At 35.4% G+C, this 22,323-nt stretch overlaps 2 protein-coding genes across 7 annotated transcripts in view; one reads left to right on the top strand and one right to left on the bottom strand.

The window, feature by feature from the left end:
* Nucleotides 1-845: 845 nt before the first annotated feature.
* On the bottom strand, nucleotides 846-1,863 carry LOC106875278 (deubiquitinase OTUD6B). Its single transcript, XM_014923364.3, has one exon. It carries the CDS (start codon nucleotides 1,845-1,847, stop codon nucleotides 939-941), a length of 909 nt encoding a protein of 302 aa, XP_014778850.1. The 5' UTR covers nucleotides 1,848-1,863; the 3' UTR covers nucleotides 846-938.
* Nucleotides 1,864-6,007: 4,144 nt separating this feature from the next.
* LOC106875284 (F-box/WD repeat-containing protein 5) overlaps nucleotides 6,008-22,323 on the top strand; it is a 39,480-nt gene continuing 23,164 nt past the window's right edge. Inside the window, exons 1-2 of one of the 6 annotated variants that reach the window (XM_052968260.2) lie at nucleotides 6,008-6,440; nucleotides 21,727-21,803. The gene's annotated coding sequence lies outside the window, so the exon portion shown is untranslated. Of the gene's footprint in view, nucleotides 6,441-14,061; nucleotides 14,148-15,282; nucleotides 15,462-21,726; nucleotides 21,804-22,323 lie in introns of those variants that run through there. The other 5 variants (XM_052968257.2, XM_089354107.1, XM_052968263.2 and 2 more) reach the window with 5 other exon arrangements.

Raw genomic sequence — 22,323 nt, 5'->3', positions numbered from 1 at the left:
ATAAGCTTGGTGGCACCCTGGTGGTACATATTATTGTGACAAACGTAAAACCGCCTATAATTGTATTGTTATATACATATTAATTACCAGAGTGACCCACTACTTGACTGGTTATCCAGGCCGGTTATATCGAACATAAACTTACACGAAGTATAGCTGTGTGTTATTTTATATAATTTCGGAGTACAATAATATATTTCTGCACTTGCTAAGTTTATGGTACCCTGGTATATTTATAACTGTATTATTACATATATTAAATACCAAGGTTGCTCTCGATTTAGCTGGTTATCCACGCCGAGTAAATCGAACACAGACTCTCATAAAGTACAGTTGGGTATGTGTGTGTATGAAGTAATGGCTGAGGTAGAATTATGTGACAATCATGCATTTCTTAAATGAGGAATAACAAACACTCCATCGCGATTTCCACGTTTCTTTTACATTCTTTAGCTTTAATTGTCACGACAACGAAGCTTCTAAGGAAGAAAACTTCCACAAAACCCAACGTCCAAAGTACATGTGGTGTATATATATATATATATATATATATATATATATATATATATATATATATATATATATGTGAGAAAGTTGATATGTGAAAGCACGTGGTTGGATGTATAAAAGATAAACAAGAGTGAAAAATCTACAGAAGGTTTGTGTTACATGGTTAAAGTATATATTTAAATTATGTCAGAAAAATGTTATAAAATTTTTGGTATATAAACATTGTATTTAGAGAAATAAAGAAGGGGTCAACACTATTTATATTGGTCAACGCTGCCAATATAAATTTTAAAAATCCTTAATTCCAAATGGGAAATCGCAAAGGTGGGGGGGAACACACGAATGCCATTAACTTTATGGTTTTCTCCTCTCCTTTCTTTTGATTTCTTGTGACAGAGATGAATGTAAACCACCACATCTCGACTTTGTTAGAAGCTGTCACTTGGGTTGTCTGCCTCTGCTAGTGGTTTCACTGAATTGTAATGTTCTCCGAGACCAAACGCGTGCCGATGGTACGTGAGAATGATTTCATCTTTGTCGTATTCTTGGCCAACCTTCACAGGTTCACCTTCTGCCTGAATCACCTTGATTGGAACTTGTAACACATGGGACAGTGCCATTATCTCTATCTGTCCACCCCAGGCAGGCGTTGTAGCAATGTCTTTACAGATTTTCTGGTATTCTTCACTTGTACAGAGTGAATCTGAATTCTTGGTTGTCATGAATGGCAAAAAATCATTCTCATGAGACAGCATATAGTTGGCAGTCTGGGTACGAAGGGTGGAGTAGTTGCACGTCTGAATGTTTTTCAGGGCCAGCTGATGACAAATAGCATTGTAGAGGCAGTTGCCATCTGAGGGAATCTCGTGTAGATACAAGTCCATGTCTTCCAGGATTCTGCGTAGTTTCTCCGACTCCAGATGACGGTCGCCATGGAGGTTCTCCAATTCTTGCTCCTTTAGTCTCCTCTCACGTTCCTTCTCTTCAGCAGCTTTTTTGTCCCTACGCTTTTGCGCTTTCGATATTTTTCGGACTTCCTCTATTGGTCCATTATCGTTACCATCAGTGGTTAGTTTGGATATTCCTTTCCCAACTTCCTCCACCGACTCTTTTTCATTTAAAGATGCCACCAACTTGGCTAATTCCTCTTCGTGCTTCTTCTTCAACTCCCCTTCAAGTTTGGCAATCTCATCTGTAGCTTCCTTCTTGCGCTTTTTGTCCCCTTTTGGCACAGAATGCTTGATCTTCTGGATCTGAGCTTGGAGATTTTTCTTCTCTTTACGATGTCTGACCAATAAATCTTCTTCCGTGACAATATAATCCTCCATCTCTTGCATTTAAGTCTTCAGTTTCTTCTCTTCTGTCTCTCAGTGAGTCTCTTCTTTTCTCAGAGCACATGCACAGGAACTCTTATTTGGTTGAGGTACAATAAAAGTCAAAAGCCTTTGTGTGTGTGTGTGTGTGTGTGCGTGTGTGTGTGTGTGTGAGTATGTGTGTGTATTTCTTCCAACATAATATTGACTTTTTCAACATTTGGGTTCTTAAAACATTTCTTATTACCTTTATTTTTTAAAAGTATTTTTGTTGCAAATTAAGGTGATTTTTACCAACATTAATTAGTGTAAATATAATCAGTAATTCAGCATTAATAATAAAAGATGCTAATTAAGAACGTTTCACAAAAACACATAACATACAGTTATTCTTTTCCTTGGGACAAATTCTTTATTGACCAGTGTTATTCTTATTGTAGTTTACAAATCCAAGCATGAAACTTACTCAACTTTGGAGTTTTGGAGACAGATGCCCCCTTTTCACACACACACACACACATTGACTTATATATTAATGATGTACATAGATACATGGCAGGTATACATAATACTGAAATATGCATACATGCAGACAAATATATTAATATAACAAATAAAAAAAACAAAAACAATACAATCAATGAATGAGAAAGACTAAATCCAGATGATACATACTCTCTTTTGCTCTTTTATTTGTTTCAGTCATTTGACTGCAGCCATGCTGGAGCACTGCCTTTAGTCGAGCAAATCAACCCCAAGACTTATTCTTTGTAAGCCTAGTACTTATTTTATCATTTGCTTTTGCCGAACCACTAAGTTACGGGGACGTAAACACACCAGCATCGGTAGTCAAGCGATGTTGGCGGGAACAAACATAGACACACAAACAAATACACACACATACATATATATATATACATATATATATGATGGGCTTCTTTCCGTTTCCGTCTACCAAATCCACTCACAAGGCTCTGGTCGGCCCGAGGCTATAGTAGAAAACATTTGCCCAAGGTACCACATAGTGGGACTGAACCCAGAATCATGTGGCTGGTAAGCAAGCTACATACCACACAGCCACTCCTATGCCTATTATATAAGAACACAACACATATTGATTTTATTAGGTATTTCTGTTTATTTACAAACCTACAATGAACAGGTCAGACGCTACATTTTACAGGGTACAACATTAAAGTTGACACTGCTCTGCTAAACAAAGAAAATTTCTGTCTTGCTATTGGCTAAAAAATACCCAGTTTCTTCGATTTGTAAACCTCCGTAACTTTTTACTCCTAATTTTTTTCTCCATGGCATCATACCTTTAAAGCAGTGTTGAATGGACTGCTACATTATTATAGCCAATTTTCTGATTTTTTGCTGTCTTATACAAAATGTATATTTTGTGAATGAAAAAAACTAGATCCATATATATATATATATATATATATATATATATATATATATATATGTATGTATGTATGTACACTCTCAGAGTGGTTGGTGTGAGGAAGGGCATCCAGCTGTAGAAACTCTGCCAAATCAGATTGGAGCCTGGTGTAGCCATCTGGTTCACCAGTCCTCAGTCAAATCGTCCAACCTATGCTAGCATGGAAAGCAGACGTTAAACGATGATGATGATGATGATGATATATATATATATTGATAGAAAAGGTAAGACAACAAAAGAAAGAAAGAGACCTTGATATTATGTAAATAGAGGAATTTATCTGTGACAATTATTCGGTAGCCATGATAAAACTCCAAGTTTTGGATGTCGGGGCGGAAAGCCACGCCGCCATCTCTTCAGTTATCTGGCCATTGAAAAAATGCTATAAAAATGACCGTTAAACAAAGGGAAATTACTGTATGGTTGACCGTTATTAAGACAAAAGAGCTATTAGAATGACCTCTAAGTGAGGGGAGGGAGTAAAGGTAACGGAGTAAAAATGTCCATAGTATTTGCGTAAGTGCACAAGTCCATACAAACACATGCGTGTCCACACACCCACATACATGCGCCTATATGGATATACTCATCCACCCTCTCTTGAAATACACACATTCACCCACACATTCACCAAAAAATATATACAGTCCTTGATTCTTTGGATCCTTGGCAAACCATCCAATTCATGCCAACAGGAAACATGGACATTACATGATGATGATGATGATGATGATAGATATACTCTTTTACTTGTTTCAATCATCTGAATGCGGCCATGCTGGAGCACCACCTTTAGTCGAACAAATCGACCCCAGGACTTATTCTTTGGATGCCTAGTACTTATTCTATTGTTCTCTTTTGCCGAACCGCTAAGTTACAGGGATGTAAACACACCAGCATTGGTTGTCAAGTGATGTTGGGGGGACAAACACAGACACACACACACACACACACACACACATATATATATACATATATATACGACGGGCTTCTTTCAGTTTCTGTCTACCAAATCCACTCACAAGGCTTTGGTCGGCCCGAGGCTATAGTAGAAGACACTTGCCCAAAGTGCCACGCAGTGGGACTGAACCCAGAACCATGTGGTTGGTAAGCAAGCTACTTACCACACAGTCACTCCTAGGTCCACAGAAAGTGAACTTCAAGTAATCCATAGAAAATATAAAAAAAACAACTCTCAGGAACAATAATGGTTCATTGGGGCGGAAGGTTATGGATTTTTTTTTCCTGTATTGAAATATGATAAACTGAAAAATACTATTTACTATTCCACAGTTAGCAGCTAGGGTTGCCAGGCCTGCAAATAAATATCCAAGAGTTATGGATTGGAGCAGATAAAATCTGATCTACATATGTTTCTTTGTGAGTGGAACCTCAGAAGTGGTAAATATCCAAGTGAAGTGTATACAACAGGCTACTCTTCAGGCCAAGGGTATCTTGATTAAATGAAGTTTACTTTGTCGTTAGGAGGCCCATGTTAACACATGGAGGGTTCAATTAGAATTCTCCTGACAACAAAGTAAACTTCATTTAATCAAGATACCTTTGGTCTGAAGAGTAGCCTGTAGTATACACTTCACTTGGATGTTTACCACTTCTGAAGTTCTGCTCACTATGAAACATATGTAGCCCAGATTGTATCTACTGCATTCTGTAACTCTTGGATATAGCACATGTTTATATATCTATATAATAAAGCTCAACGCCTGTGTGTCTGTGTGCCTGTACATCTATAGGACAAAAAGGAATAGAAGATACATAAAAACAAAGTAAGTGTTCTCATGTAAAATTTTACAGGACGATAAGCTACATAAAATTTACTTTCCATTGCAATTAGGATGCTTAAAGGGGGTAGGGGAAACAACCTCTGTCAAATTTCAAATACCTCTGATTTCAATGAAAATAACAACAATATATATATATATATATATATATACATATATACGACGGGCTTTTTTCAGTTTCTGTCTACCATATCCACTCACAAGGCTTTGGTCGGCCCGGGGCTATAGTAGAAGACACTTGCCCAAAGTGTCATGCAGTGGGACAGAACCCGGAACCATGTGGTTGGTAAGCAAGCTACTTACCACACACCCACTCCTACATATATATATATATATATATATATATATATATATATATATATATATATATATATATATATATATATATATATATATATATATATATATATATATATATATATATATATATATATATATATATATATATATATATATATATATATATATATATATATATATATATATATATATATATATATATATATATATATATATATATATATATATATATATATATATATATATATATATATATATATATATATATATATATATATATATATATATATATATATATATATATATATATATATATATATATATATATATATATATATATATATATATATATATATATATATATATATATATATATATATATATATATATATATATATAAATATATAAAAGAAAAAGCCTAAATAATGGGCTTTACACATTCGTGTATTGATGCACATTCATAAATGCATAGAGCCTATTATTTATGCCTTTTCACTCTGTGGAAACATACCATATTAACTGGGTAATGCAGCCATACATTTAAAAAGTTGACTTCAACTTTTGACCTTGTCCTACAATTACCTGGAGTTGTTTACCAATCAGAAAACCTTTTGCTAGCCCAATGTACTTGTATTAGCAAAGAGCTGAAGAAGTACTTTGCCCAGATTGATTCTCTCTTATCAATAACTTTTTATTCTGATATATATATATCGGTTTATTTGTGTGTGTATACTTACATAACCCTTCCATATTACAGAATTTCACTTCCTGAAAATAATCTTGCTGTAACCTGGTATTTTGTAAAGTGAAACCTACTTTCTCATTGTTATAATCTCTGTTATAATTTGAGGTGGGTTTTGTGACCGAATTAAAAAAATAAACAACCGTTTACGTGCAGTCATGAATGGAAAGGGAGAAAAAAGGGAAAAGGTCAGAAAAACTCAGGGTAAAGGAAAAAGAAAGAAAAAAAAGAAAGAGGAAAAAATCTAAATCAATACATCCCCCAGTGAACACAGGAGGTGCACCACCAATTGCACAAACAACAATATTCACACAAATCTGCAGGTAGGTGCACACCACACACAAAGTAAAAAGAAATCACACTATTTCACACAAGAGTCACCATAACATTTATTACAAAAATACTAATGATCTGCACTGTTTCGCTTTGTCTTGTTTTGTTTTTTCTTTTTGCATTTCAACGCTTTTGATCTTGAACTGAACTATTCAACCGTTTATCTTCATTATCTTGTTTTGCTCTATTCCTTCTGCCATTTTGGAGGATGCTGTTTGTGTGTGACTCTTTAAACTTTGTTTTGATAGCGCTCTGTAAAGTTTTGTCACCTTTCTTCTCTTTTCCTCACTCTCTCTTTTTTGTCTCCCCCCACCCACTTATTCTTGTATATTTATTGCTCTTTCTCTCCCAATCATCAGCAACTGCTGATTGGTGGGATCGCCACCACTTTAACCTATCCATTCTTGGTGGCTGAGGCATGCATTGAACGACCATGAGACCTGCATAGTGGAGTGACTATGTGACAATAGATCGACCTCTGACCTCTCATTCTCCAACAACTTTGGTATGTTCGAGAGAAGCTAACCCCTCTCCACCACGGGTTCTGAAGGGAATTAACCCTACCAACCCCACCACTCCTACAACCCTCCCGCCACCATCCGACCTTCATTTTAGTCCTACCAATGGAAACAGAATTAACCCTGCAAACCCCACCACTCCTACAACTTTTAACACCCCCCCGCCCCACCTGACCTCTGTTCTAGTCCTACCTTTGGAACTAATGCTGCTTCCCTGCCTCCTCTGCTAACTCACTTCTTCGATTGCGTTCCAATGCTAGCCCTCTACCGTTTGTCACTTGTGCCACCAAAATTACCACAGGAGTCGTGTCTGCATCGCCAAGGCTCAAGCCGAAAGTCTTCCATACTGGACCTGCAGTCAGTGCCACTTCAGCTCCGACGTGCTTCATGGAGATGTCTCACAATCTGACAACCAGCTCTCTACTGAGGACTTAGCTGCAGCCCTTCAAGGTTTATCTAAGTCGAAGCTCATTAACCAGATCCCTAAGGGAGCTTGGAATAGCTTTGCTCACACGCTTTCCAGCTTGTTGAAAAATGTATGCTTATCCAACAATGTGTCCAGCTAGCAGAAACTGTTTCTGTTCCCTCGCATCTCTCTCCATGTGCACGATGTGAAATCAGGCTCCTTTACATCCTCTCCCAAGCAATAGTTCCAGCTATTTAAGTCCACCCCAACCACTTCTCACCTCAATTTGACATCGAGCACAGTGCCTACCAACATCCAACTGATAGACCTCAAGCATACAGTCAATGCTAAATTCAGTGAATTTGACATAAAAGGGGCTGTATCTCCTCTCTTCTCTATCCTCCCGTGCTCTACGTGACTGTGAGTCTCTTAGATGTCTGAAAGAGAAGCACCCACTGGCACCCCCAGATAATCAACTAAACTGGCCCAATCCCCCAGAATACTTGAGACCAGTCTTCACCTCTGATAACATCAGAAAGGCGATTTCATCCTTCCCTGCTGGTTCAGGTGCAGGAATTGATGGCCTTCGGCCTCAACACCTCAAGATTGGTATTTCCTTATTAGCTAGTCCTGCCGAATTTGAGCTCTTGGAGAATTCAACTCAATTTGTGAACTAGTTCTCTTCAGCAAACGTCCTCCCTTATATCCACCCACTATTCTTCGGTGCAAAATTATTCGGGCTCACTAAAACCGAATGGAGACCTTTGCCCCACTGCTGTCGGCTGCACCCTTCACCATCTCACTGCAAAGATGTGCTTACAACCGGTCTCTAGCTTATTGGAGGAGGAATTCTGGATGCTGTGGTCAGGGCGAGATCCACAGCTTCTGCAGCCAAGCGGAACAAAATCTTGAAATACTATGATCTGTCAGCCAACTACATTTTTCATCCTGTGGCATTCGAGACTTTTGATGGGGTCGGACCACTAACTGCGAGATTCCTGTCTTGACTGGCAGCTCGCCTTGCAGTGGTAAATGGCGAGGCTTGTGAGGGTGCTTGGCTGTTCCAGCGCATCAGCCTCGCCATCACCCACAGTAACACTGCAAGCGTGCTGGTTGCCTCACTAGCCATTAGAGAGGTTTCCCAGTGCCCCCAACTTTTCAACCCAAGGTGGTGAATTGTTTTGGATTTTTTCTCATTTTTCTTTCTCTTTTTTTTTTTTCTTTTTAATTTTTTCAGTTGTGTTCTGTTTTGCCCAATTTTCTAACTTAATTTTGTAAAATGGTAAACACTGTGAAGGCAATAAAATTTGATATATTTTAGTTACTGATCATGCAGTTAAGTAATGGTAATAAATAAATTGATAAATAAATATCAAATTCAGTGTGTTTACAGCTGATATTTTTGTGCATAAAAATATCAGTATTTAAGCTCTTACAGTACATAGAGAAATAAAATAGTTGAAAAGAAATTTTGGGGAATAAATAAGAATGAAGCAATATCATAAATGCACCACATACCAGGGGCCTGATTTATAGGGGGGCAAAAACGAAGATTGCCCTGGGCCACCCACGATATTGCGAGGTAGAGGCTTGCTATGAAGGGCATGGAGCACTCTATATAGAGAGGCCCCACCTCCCAGCAATCTTACATGAAGAGGTTCCCTTTCAATATACAAACATTTTGACGGCTTAAAAAATTTAACGAATTCTCTTTTATCATAAATAACCATAGATTCCTTTACCAATTTATTCAGTTAAATAACTACTACCTAGTCCCAAAAACAGCTACAATTTCCAAGAGAATTGTAGCTGTTTTTGGGACAGCTACAGTGAAAAAGAAAGCAACAAATGTGTATACATATGTATTTGTTAGTGTGTGTGTGTGCGTGTGTGTGAGAATGTATATACAGGTAGACATAAAGAGATTGATACAAAGAAGGTATTGTCTGTAGTTCAAATTCCTTCTTTCAAGGCATGACTGAGCTATGACCTTGGCTTGAACACTTGCAATTAAAGGTACACACACGCACACACACTCACACACACACACACACACACATACACACACACACACAACACACACACACAAACACAAACATGCACACACTTATGTTGTCACTTCTAAATTTCATTATTTCAGTGAAGCATTGAAAACTTTAGTCTTATATTATGAAAGAATAAGAAATATGTTCCAAAATTTAAATTTTGAATTTAGTTTTAATTATAAAATCAATCTCTCAACAGCTAAAATATATTTTTCAGCTTTAGAGTTATTGAATAGATGTTCAAATGTTTTCATTAAATCGAACAAATTTCTTTTCTTCTTTTTTCTGTATTTTTCATTTTGTCAATCACTTAAAATTACTGTAGAGTAATGGGGCAAAATGAGTAATTTCCAATTTTTTTGTTATTTTCTACTTATTTCAAATTATTCCATTGCAAGTATTGCACCACTATATTGTACTCTTCCGTCATCTTTGGGAGTAAAATTTGGTCAGCATAGTTCTGCTTAACTTTCTCTGTCAAGGTCAATGCAACAGTCACACACTACACACCTTCCTTCCAAGCACTACTGTATACAGCAGAAGAGAGCTAGAATATTAAAACTTTGTATGCATACACAGTAAAGTTCAAGGTCAGCCTATGCCAAGCAGCTTCGCTCTGAGTGCTTTAACTTTATTACTATAGCAACAGTTCGGATACTTATTGATTAGACCACATATGTATGTATGCATGTGTGTGTGTGTACATATGTGTGTGTGTGATGTATGTGTGTGTGTGTGTGTGTCCTTGTCTTGAGGTGACATAATTGTTATAAATGAATATCATCCATTTCCAATATTCCTTGAAAACATGTCTGGGCATGGGGAAACACTACTTTGCTAAGAAATAGATTAGGGTTGACAACAAGAAAGGCATCAGGCTGTAGAAAAACTTCTTCAACAAAAAATTTGTTCAGTCTATGCAAGGATGTGAAGGTGGATGTTAAAATGATGATGAATATGATCTGATGTAAGGTTGAAAGTAGTTTTTAAATCAAACAGTAGATGAGAAAGAACAACACAGAAGGAATAAAGTACAATGAATACAGTATTAGTTTAATGCTTACAATGAGTATGAAGTATCTCGAAGTATCTGCTAAAAAGGAGTACCAACAATAGCTGGAGGTTAAATCTGTGACCAACTAGCATCCTGCTAAGAAGGAAGTAATGTAAATAAAGCATTATTAGTTCAGTGTCACAAGACACTAATAGTAACACTTAAACTAGTTGGGAGTGTTGGGAATGTTGTCAACAGAAATTTGTTTCCTCTTGAATGAATACAAGGACAATCGAACTGATCAAAGTGTCAAACATGGCTAACTTGAATTACTTGATAAAATAAAATACATCAATGAAATTGAAAATTGAAATGCTATCAACATAATTCTTGAGTTGATCCAAAATGCTCCATTTATTGGTGTGATCCAAAATGCTCCATTTTTATTATTATTATGGCCAGGTTCCGACCTGGGTTGCAGCAACAAAGTCCACCTGCCACACCTTCTGGTCCAACATCACTATCTGGAGGTCCTGGATACATTCCAGGCCAGTGTCTTCAATCAACTTGTTGATATAAGTATGACGTTTTTCTCTTCATACATCACCATGATGTCGGTTCCACTGGACTAATTTGGACGATTCCAGTTCAGGGTGGTACATGCAGTGACCAAATAGTTGCAGACATCTTTGCCTCATCTTCTTGCTAACTTTTGGCAGGCCTCTATAAAGGCATTCGTTTGTCATATGTTGCTGCCATTTCATAATCAGAGACATTCATAGCATCCTTGTGCAACAGCCATCTATCCCATTTGATAATTTCTTTGTCAGTGTCCATATTTCACAGTTATATAATAGCATGTTCCAACATACCATATAGTGATAATGTTGGAACATACTTTGGAGCAAAATGGAACATTTAGACTTGGGTCACAAAAATGATTTTTCTTGGGAATCTCTCTCAGCTACTTCTGAATATGTTTGCTAAGTTTGTTGCATAGATTTATATAAAATAGATGATGTAGTATATTTACTAATAAAATGACATGTTGAAAATAACTTTTCTGTGAAATATGCTCCAGCTAAGCTCAGCAGAAATAGTTTATTAAATTGGTGAAACCAATTATTAGAGCTGCTCACCAATAAAAACAGCTATGACCCTTACATCTTTCCAGACGCAATCTCTGGTTGATGCTAATACATGTCTCTGAAATTGATTAAAGAATTATCACTAAAAGAAGTTGAAATGGAACTGCATTACTCTAACAAGACTCTAAAAATCTACAAAGGATTACTGTTTTGTTCTTTCTCTTACTAATTAATTAGAAAAATGTGGCCCTTTAACTCCTTAGTAAATATATATATATATTATTTACATTATCTACATTTGACGGATATTTGTCCTCATCTTGTTTGTTGTTAACACAACGTTTCGGCTGATATACCCTCCAGCCTTCGTCAGGTGTCTTGGGGAAATTTCGAACCTGGGTTCTCATTCCTATCGATGTTACTATTATTATTATTATTATATTATTATTATTATTAATCAGGTCGCTGCCGTGAATCGAACTCGGAACCTTGGGGTTAGTAGCCCGCGCTCTTAACCACTACGCCATATGCCCGTAACATCGATAGGAATGAGAACCCAGGTTCGAAATTTCCCCAAGACACCTGACGAAGGCTGGAGGGTATATCAGCCGAAACGTTGTGTTAACAACAAACAAGATGAGGACGAATATCCGTCAAATGTAGATATTGTAAATAATGTAAATAATTCCTCATCTCTTAAATATAGAACAATATATATATATATATTTTAATTTATGTATATATGAATATTATCTTGGTTGAAAAACTTCGATAATGCAAATATGTTAATTGTTACCAGGGTAGCAAAAATCACACAAAAACTGGGATATTATACCCGGTTAATATATATTTTATATATATGTATGTATGAATATATATGTGTGTATGTATATATATATATATATATATATATATATATATGTATGTATGTATGTGTGTGTGTGTGTGTGTGTGTGTGTGTGTGTATATCGTCTGTCTGGATGTTTTGTTGTCCCTTTTTTGTTTCACTTAACTATCTGGATGTTTTGCGTTCTTGTCCCATTTTTGTATTTTATACACACACACACACACACACACACACACACACATATATATATATATATATATATATATATATATATATATATATATATATATATATATACTAGCAGCTAAGCCTGGTTTCACCTGGCCAGTTTGGATGATGTGGCTGTAAAACCTGCTCTGTGTAAGCATTTGACTTGTTTGGGCATGCTTACGTTAAGAAACAATTTTAGAATGACTTTTTTCTGTCAAAATGCTAAAAATAATTGATCAACAAAAAATAAAAAAAACAAGATTCAACCAAATCAAAAAATAAACCCAAATACTAAGCATACGAAGACGAACCATCTCACTTCCACTGCACGCACACACGCACGCACGCACACACATACACGCACACACTTACACACATTCACATACACACACATATATTCACGCAGAGTTCAAATGCTCACCCCTTCCTTCCTTATTCATGTCACTCCTTCCATTCTTATTCATAAACAGAAGAGTATTATTATAGTAGATTATCTCGGTAACCATGGGAGCTATGAAAAAAATATGACATCACCCCTTCCTTCCTTATTTATCTGTCACCTTTCCGTTTCTCATTCATAATCACAAGAGTATTATTATAATAGATTATCTTGGTAACCGTGGGAGCTATGGAGTGGTTGGCGTTAAGAAGGACATCCAGCTGTAGAAACTCTGCCAGATCAGATTGGAGTCTGGTGTAGCCATCCGCTTCGCCAGTCCCCAGTCAAATCGTCCAACCCATGCTAGCATGGAAAGCAGACGTTAAATGATGATGATGATGATGATATATATATATATATATATATATATATATATATATATATATATATATATATATATATATATAGAGAGAGAGAGAGAGAGAGAGAGAGAGAGAGATAGACATGTATTTGCTGGGCACACATAAATATGCATACACATACGTGTGTATGTGTGTGTGTGTGGTTGCCTCAGTATATCATTTAATTTATGGGACCCAAATTCCAATTACTGACAACTTCACAACTTCATACAACTTCAGAAATTATAAATATATATAAAAGTAAATAACTGATTTTTTACAAGTACTGTTTGTGTCGTTTAGGGCGAATAATTCATTACAAATTAATTTAGCATATTCATCATTATAAATAAAATAACTTATTTAGGCTAATTACTCAGAGACGCCATCCGCATGAAAAACAAATGCTAAACTACAACAAAAATACTTGAAGTATCAGTATTTTTAATTACTCGAAGATGTAATTATAAATACTTATGCATGAATATATTAGATTTCGTATGGCAATCGCTATAAGTATTTTATTGTGAACCTATCTAAAATTTCATTTTTGTTACTCTTCAACTCTCAATGTTTACCCGTGTATTTTGGTTTTACTAAATTAGGTGTCAGCTGAACAACAGAATAAGAGAATAACTTATGTTCGCATTTGTTTATATTCCTCTCATTCCTTAGTAAACAGCTGTGTTGTCTTCGGGTGCAAATATTCCCAGAGTTCTCGTTAGAAACATGGCGGCACGACTTATGGTAGGATACAGATAGTCAGGCAATGGAAGTTCTGTTGTATTTATGACTCTTTTTCTGACCTGGTAAGCTTTATAATATGATTGTTTTACATGTTGAAATTCTGATTAATCGAATAACTTTCCACGTCAGTGCCTGAAATATCATTTAGCAACTTACTAGACGAGTAAAAATTAAAAACATTTTGGTCATTCTTTCTAAAAAGTCCCTCGCAACCACTGGTTTCACATATTTCTATATTTATTTCAAAATACTAAAATATAAAGCATTCACATTTCGCGAAATACAGTCTTAGTTAATTTCCAAAATTGTCGGTGTTAGAATATTAATTATAGTTTATAATTATAGTAGCTCAAATTTGTCTTGGAATGATAACACGGATTATGAAAGATATTTATACTAAAATTTTTTTCTCTCTTTTTAGAATTTTATTTTAATAATAAATTAATAAATCATTTAACTAAAAAGAAAAGAGTTATTTAGAAGCACAAATATTCACTGTGGATCCACTTATTATATGTCCGTAATTATTTAAAACAAGCATAATCGATGTTCAGTTGGTTATCAAAATATATAAACACAACTTTGTATCTAGACAAAAACTATTCATGCTTGCACAATCGTGTAAATAAATGTTTTATTAAATAATATTATATACACACACACATACATACACACACATACATACATACATACATACATACATATATATATATATATATATATATATATATATATATATATATATATATTGGAGTTGTGCTTGTTTGACAAGTAATTTGATCTGAGATAGTGTTGAAGCTGAAACAATTTCATCCTGTTATAAGTCATGACAATCATCTAAAACATATAGATCGTTCTATCCACTTTGTTTGTTATTAATATTATTTTGGGGCATTTTGTAATATAATAATATATACTTATAAAGTCAACAAATTTAGTCGTACATCTACGACCTGTTCTGTTCTCTTGACTCTATATTTCACTGCACCCATGGAATAGTTTTTGTGAATGGGACGTAAAAGTACTTCGAAATTCTTTGACACTTTATAGTATATACATATATATTGGCATTACCAAATAAAAGTGCATGTTAGATATGTGTTTTAAATAGCTCTCATGACTACCACAGTGCAGTTTGTTATATATGCATGCAATAAGTCATGTCTGGTATCGCCTTTTACTGTTTTATTGATACTACTTCAGTCTTACTTTATTCACTACTTAACCTCCCCCACCACTACCACCATCCGTTAATTTTTGCTTCTACTTTTCGTTTATGTGCTATTTTTGTTTTCAGCATAAATATATTTGATTACCTCACAAATTACCGTTTTCGTTTTTGTTTTTCCGCCAGTTATATAAATATCTACATTTAGGTATGTGCAATGTTCAATTTCTTCTTATCTCCTGTTGTGACATTTCATCACAAGATTCGTTGGGTGCTTTCGTAGTTGTCATCATTTTAAACGTCCCTTGTATTTTTGTCGGAGCAGCCTCACGGTTTAGTTAAAATTCCAGTAAGGTTCTTCTTATTGGGTACTTTATCTTCTCGAATAATAATCATTTTGAAAGAAAATTGACACCGGTTGTATTTGTGTATCATTTTATTGATTAGTGAGTTATACTCTCAATTCTGTTTATATATTCAACTTCATCAAAAATAACTATTAATTGATATTTGATATAATAGCGATCTGTTTTACTTGTATGTTTAAGAAATCGGAATATTTCACATTGATTTTGTTCCTTCCGTCACATGTTATTTACCTGAGCTTTATGTAATGGTAGCAGTAGTAGTGGCAGGTGGGGTGGGGAAATAGACATTGTGAATGTATGTAATATATATACTTATATATATATATATATATATATATATATATATATATATATATATATATAAATAATTTAAAAGAGACTGAATTGTTGTGGGCAAAATAATAACTTAGTTATATTGCTGTTAAAATTTACGTGTAATTTCTTTTTACTTTTCAATGAATAATTATATTAAGAGCTTTGATAATTACCTAATGTTTTGCTTTCAAAAGAGTTTTTCACCACCTTTTTCATTGTTATCATTTTATTGAAATCAAAGCCAGGTAAATTAACGTTATAGTTCATAAATAGTTCAAAACTGGAATAATTTGCCGACCTGGGATACTACTGTTTACTTCACGCATTGGTTTCTTTACTAAAAAGTACCAGTACTCTACTGGCTTCGATTTAAGCTACAGTACCAGCTACCTGATCTATTATAGAAAGATATCAGTGTGTTGAAGGGTAGAAACATTAGAGTGCCATATTAAAATACCTTGTAATATGGTCATGTCCCTCGATATTCTGAGTTCAAACTCTGTTGGAGTCGACTTTATTTTTCGTTCCACACTGAATCGAAAAAATAATTATAAAGTTACCAATAATTTACTAGTGTCCCTCGGTTGGTAAGAATCATGAGAAAATACCTTGAGGTCTTTAATTAATGCTCTTTACGTTCTGAGTTCAGATTCCTGAGATCGACTCTTTCATCCTTCTACTGTCGATAAAATAAATGTTGAAGTCAATGTAATAACCCTCCACCACACACACACACACCCGTTTGCCTTTTGTTTTGGTAATAATGATTTAACTTCTGTCTTCCATGTTGGCATTGTTTGGATGGTTTGACAAGATCCAATGAGCCAAGGATTGCATTGAGTACTTAGTGTTTATTGCTCCAGTACATGTCACATACAAAGCCTACTTTCTTTGTTAACCTGTCTGTAATTCCGCTGTACCGTTTGTGTTCATATCTTATACAGAGTACACTGTACGGAATTTCTACCTACATCTATTCTACATATTGAGCAAGGCCTTTACCTGAATGGTGTAAACAAATGTTTCTTTTTTGTTGTTGTTAAGTTAACTTTAATGATTTTTGATTCCAGGTTTTGCTTTCCCACCTGGAATTTCTTTTCTAGTTCAACTGCAGGTTCTACTATAACAATGAGGTCATCTGCATGTGGTTTTCAAGGGCAACTGGTCTTAAATTTCTTTGTTATGACCTGGAGAACTATGATGAATTGGAGGGGCCCATGTACTGAGCCCCAGTGAACCCTAAACTATAATGTTGTGAAAGAAACATTTTATTTTGTCTTTGTCACTGGCGTCACGTAAAAAACACTGGTGATGGTGATGCATAAAAACCACCCAGTACACTCTGTGGAGTGGTTAGCATTAGGAAGAGCATCCAGCTGTAGAAACCAAGCCGAAACAGACTATGGAACCTGGTGTGGCCCCTGGCCCTGCCAGTTTCTGTCAAGCTGTCCAACCCATGCCAGTATAGAAAACAGATGTTAAATGTTGATCATGATGATTCACACAGCCATGCCAAGTTCCCTGTCAGTTTACAAGTTCCATGTATCCATTATTATACTGAACTTGGGATAATGAATGTCTGCCTATTTTTCTCCTAGATATTAATCCAAACTACTTTCCCAATGGTGTTTGGATTTCCCATTATTAAAAACTTTTGTCTTTGTTTTGTTGATATTTTGGTTTTTTGAGAATACAAAACATTCATCAAAGTTTGGACACCTTTTTATGTAACTCTGTGATGAATTCTATTCAATGAGAATCAGATCATCAGTTTGTAAAAGTTCCCCAAGGATAAAGACTCCCAAACTTCTGTGTTATTTCTCAAAGACTATATTTGAGTATGTTAATTATTTGGTTTCTTTTCAATGTTTTCTTGGTTCTTAAAAAGGAAATATTATTGAAAATTTTCTGTAATTTTTTTTTTACTTTGCTTTCTTTCTGTAGAGTGATCTTGGAATCTCTGATATGAAGTATTAACTTGCTAAATATAGAAAAAAAACCCGATTGAATTGTATAAAGCATATACTTTCTATAAGTTTAGTATCTGTGTTTGCTCACCTATATTCTTGCATTGCTTACTAGGTGTAGGTGAATAAACTCTAGTGCCCAGTAAAGTTTGCATTTTGTGAACCTTGAGAAAGGTAAAAACTAAAAGAGTAAACTTTAAAAGAAAATTCTGACTAAGCAGTATGCTGTTTTTTTACTACTCATATTTTAGAGACTTACTTGGAGACTTCATTTTCATGACGAACAATAAGTTAAGCTAGTGTTAGAGTTAATTATGCAGTGAGAGAAAGACAATACTAGTCAATGATTAATATTCCCTTTATTATTCTGGCAAGTACAGAAGATAATTCTGGGCCTATTTCAGTATTATTCTGACCTCATTAGCAAAGGACAGACTGCACTATAGTTGTTGAAGTAGTAATAAGAAAATTATCAAATGGACATACTGGACATACAACATTGCACACAAGGTGGCCTATTGGCATTGGAAGTTGGCATTATTTAGCATAAAAACGTCTTTACATTCTGAATACAAATTCCACTGAGGTCAATTTTGCCTTTCATCCTTTCGAGGTCAATAAATTAAGTGCCACTGAAACACTGTGGTCAATGTAATCGACTAGTCCCCTCCCCCAAAATTTCAGGACTTGTGCCTGTAGTAGAAGGGATTATTTAAGCTATGTTTATACCTTACTCCCTAGCAACTTGGCATCATTTATATGCATTTTCATGTTGGCATGGATTGACTGGTTTCAGCATCTCACCACCTGCCATAGTCCTTCATTTTACTTTGGTCCTTCTTGTGTTTAATAGTCCTGGCACATGTCTCTAATGCTGAGGGGAATTATTTTAAAACCATAGACAGTCAGATGCCATTATTTTAGGTGGTGATGGCTACAATATTTTCATAGTTTAAGCTAGGACCAGTGAGTCAAAGCTTCAAATAGTGGCGTTTTTCTTTTTCTTTTTGCTGCATGTCAAAAGGGCAAATCATATCCAAAGTGTTGAAAGCTATCCTTGAAGAAGTTGAATGAGCTTAACATAGTTTAGGAAATTATGATGTGGCCTCTAAACAAAAAGGAAACAATACTTAAATATAATGGTGGAATGCTTCAACAATTCATCTAAGTTTGCAAATCCATCTGGTGCATAATAGCATTGAAAATTTGATGTTGTTTTGTCTCATGTCAGTCCTTATTGAGCAAACCTAGTTTGTTTTCCGGTTGTGACCATCATGTCTTTTCTTTTCTGAAGTTGGTTTATACTAAATACTTTAAGATGCCAGTAAAAGGTTATGTTATAGTTTAGCTATACTTCTGTTCTCAATGCTGTAAGTTCCTGTACAGACTAAATAGTTAGTGCGCAATGTAAGTATCGTTGTTTACAACACAATCAAAATAGCATGGAAAAAGTTTGTCATTATATTGCAGACATTAATTAACAATATTGACCAGTAATCATTGAAAGCCAATCTAAAGCTATAGACATTGAATGAATTTTATTTCATATTGAAAGCTTAAAGCTCTTGTAAACACAAAACTTAAGAAAACTCCAGTGAACAGGAAGCTTAATGCTCCAGTGAACAGCAAGTTTAAAGATCTAGGGAACAATCAGAAATTTAAAGAAGCACTTGTTGAAATATTTGACTGGAAGGAGATAAACATAACATAGAAGACAACTGAAAGTTCCTTCAGAACAATTAAATGAGGGTAACAGACCAAATTTGTGGTTGATGCAAAATTCCAAATGGACTAGGAGTGAATGGTGGTGGACTAGCCAAGTAGATAGATCCAAAAGAGCGCAGAGACATGCTTGGAAAAACAGGAAGAATGGGGGCAGCAGAGTTATATTCAGTAGCTAGAAGAGAAGCTAGGTGACAGGTCTACTTAGCAAGGGGAAATGCAAAAAGGAAGAGATTTGTTACTGTTCTATAGCATGAGAATCAGAGGCATTACAGAATTGGCCAAAATTTTAATTGAAAGTTGAAATAGAATATGTAGAGGAGTTATTGGACTGCAAACCCAAAGAACTGTCAAACAAGGACTTCAATGAATTAGAAGCAGGGAGAATTGTAGAGAAGAAGAAGACTAGTTAAGGAACTTGTTCATTGTGAAGGAGTTGGCAGGCATGTTTTCATATCTTAATAAAGATCTTACCCAGATGGAATTAATGGAGCAAAACATTAGATATGCCAAGGTCAAAAGATATATTAAAGAAGCATTGTTGAGAAATATATGAAAACAAAACAAGTTTATGTGTTGAAGTTTAATTGTTGAGAGCTGATAAATTTAAGTTTTAACTTAGTATTACAACAACAGTTATAAACTGGCTGCTCAAATTTACCACTACTACTACTACTACTGCTGCTGCTGCCATCACCATCACCACCACCACCACCACCACTACTACTACAGCTGTCTCAAATTACATTTTATGATAAGAATTTACTGATTAATTTTACTGCTTTAATTCTTCTTTTATATGTGTGTATTATACACACTTTTATTATGTTTAGCATATTTCCTCATCTTAAAAATGTTGCAGTGTTTTATAATACTGTAAATTCTTTCATTATTGCATTTTATGAGATGAATTTACTGATTCTTTTTACTGTTTTGATTTATTTTCCTTGCTACGTTTGTATTGTGTTCACTTCTATTAATACATGTTTGAAAACCTGTCTTTTTTTTTTTCTTCCAATTTCCCCATCTTAGAATGTGCAAGTGTGTTGTGTATTATTCTAAATTGTTTTGCTATCATTTGTTTTCTTGCAATATAATATAAAGCAATGGTAGTCAAACTAAAGAAAGAAACTCATAAAATATGTTGATAAATACATAAAATATGGCATAAAAAAGTAAAGTTAAATATATTACAAGTACAGACTAGAAGCATATAAAATCACCCACCACACATAAAAAAGTCTTCAAATTCTGCCCATTTCAACTTGGAGCCTGTAGCTGTATGCATATATATATATATATGTGTGTGTGTGTGTGTACTGTATCATCATCATCATTGTTTAACGTCCACTTTCCATGCTAGCATGGGTTGGATGATTTGACTAAGGACTGGTGAAACCAGATGGCTACACCAGGCTCCAATCTGATTTGGCAGGGTTTCTACATCTGGATGCCCTTCCGAATGCCATCCACTCTGAGAGTGTAGTGGGTGCTTTTACGTGCCACCGGCACGAAGGCCAGTCAGGCAGTACTGGCAACGGCCACGCTCAAATGGTATATTTTATGTGCCACCTGCACAGGAGCCAGTCCAGGGGCACTGGCAACGATCTCGCTCAAAAGTCCTTACACATGTCACAGGCACAAGTGCCAGAAAGGCGACGCTGGGCACAGGTGCCATCATGTTGTATTTGAGAAGATCCATCCACCACAACAGAACTGAAATCCTAAAAGCAAGGTGCCATGTAAAAATCATTCGTGAGGGTGCTGGTGCCACTTAAAAAGCACCTGAGATGATGTCACATAAAAAGCACCCAGTACACTTTGTGGAGTGGTTGGCAAAACAGACATGGATCTCGGTGTGACCCCTGGCCTTATCAGTTTCTGTCAAGTCATCCAACCCATGCTAGCATGGAAAATGGACTTTGATGATATATAATCACACACACACATATGACAGGCTTCTTTCAGTTTCTGTCTATCAAATCCATTCACAAGGTGCCACACAGTGGGACTGAACCTGGAACTGTATAGTTGAGAAGCAAGCTTCTTATCACACAGCCATGCCTACACTATAATTCTTTTTTCTTTTTACTTGTTTCAGTCATTTGACTGCAGCCATGCTGGAGCACTGCCTTAAAGGGTTTTAGTGAAAGAAACCAACCCCAGGACTTATTCTTCGTAAGCCTAGTACTTATTCTATTGGTCTCTTTTGCCGAACTGCTAAGTTACAGGGACATAAACACACCAGCATCAGTTGTCAAGCAATGGTGGGAGGGTAAACACAGATACATACACACATACTTACGTATGTACGTACGTACATACATACATACATACATGCATACATACTCAAGGAATATTGGTGGAATATTCCCATCAAAACTTCTGTCAAATGTAAACATAACAGGCCGGATATTGTTCTTTGGGACAGAGGGGCAACAGTATGTACCATCATAGAGGACAGCTGCCCTGTAGATATATATATCTCTTTGAAAATCAAAGAAAAAGAGGTTATCTATGGACAACTGCTTCAAAACCTCCAGCTTCTATTTCCAGATTATGAATTCATATTCATACCAATAATAATTGGAGCACTAGATTTTGTTAGTAAGTACTTAAAGGAGAATCTGGATAAACTGGTATTTTCAGAAAGAGAAATTGACCAGCTAATTCGTATATTACAAGTGCAATCTGTGAG

The sequence above is a fragment of the Octopus bimaculoides genome, chromosome 1 (genome assembly GCF_046866305.1).
Source record: "Octopus bimaculoides isolate indiv1 chromosome 1, ASM4686630v1, whole genome shotgun sequence".
Lineage (NCBI taxonomy): Eukaryota > Metazoa > Mollusca > Cephalopoda > Octopoda > Octopodidae > Octopus > Octopus bimaculoides.
The sequence above is the reverse complement of the archived record's forward strand: the minus strand, read 5'-3'. Positions and strand labels throughout refer to the sequence as shown.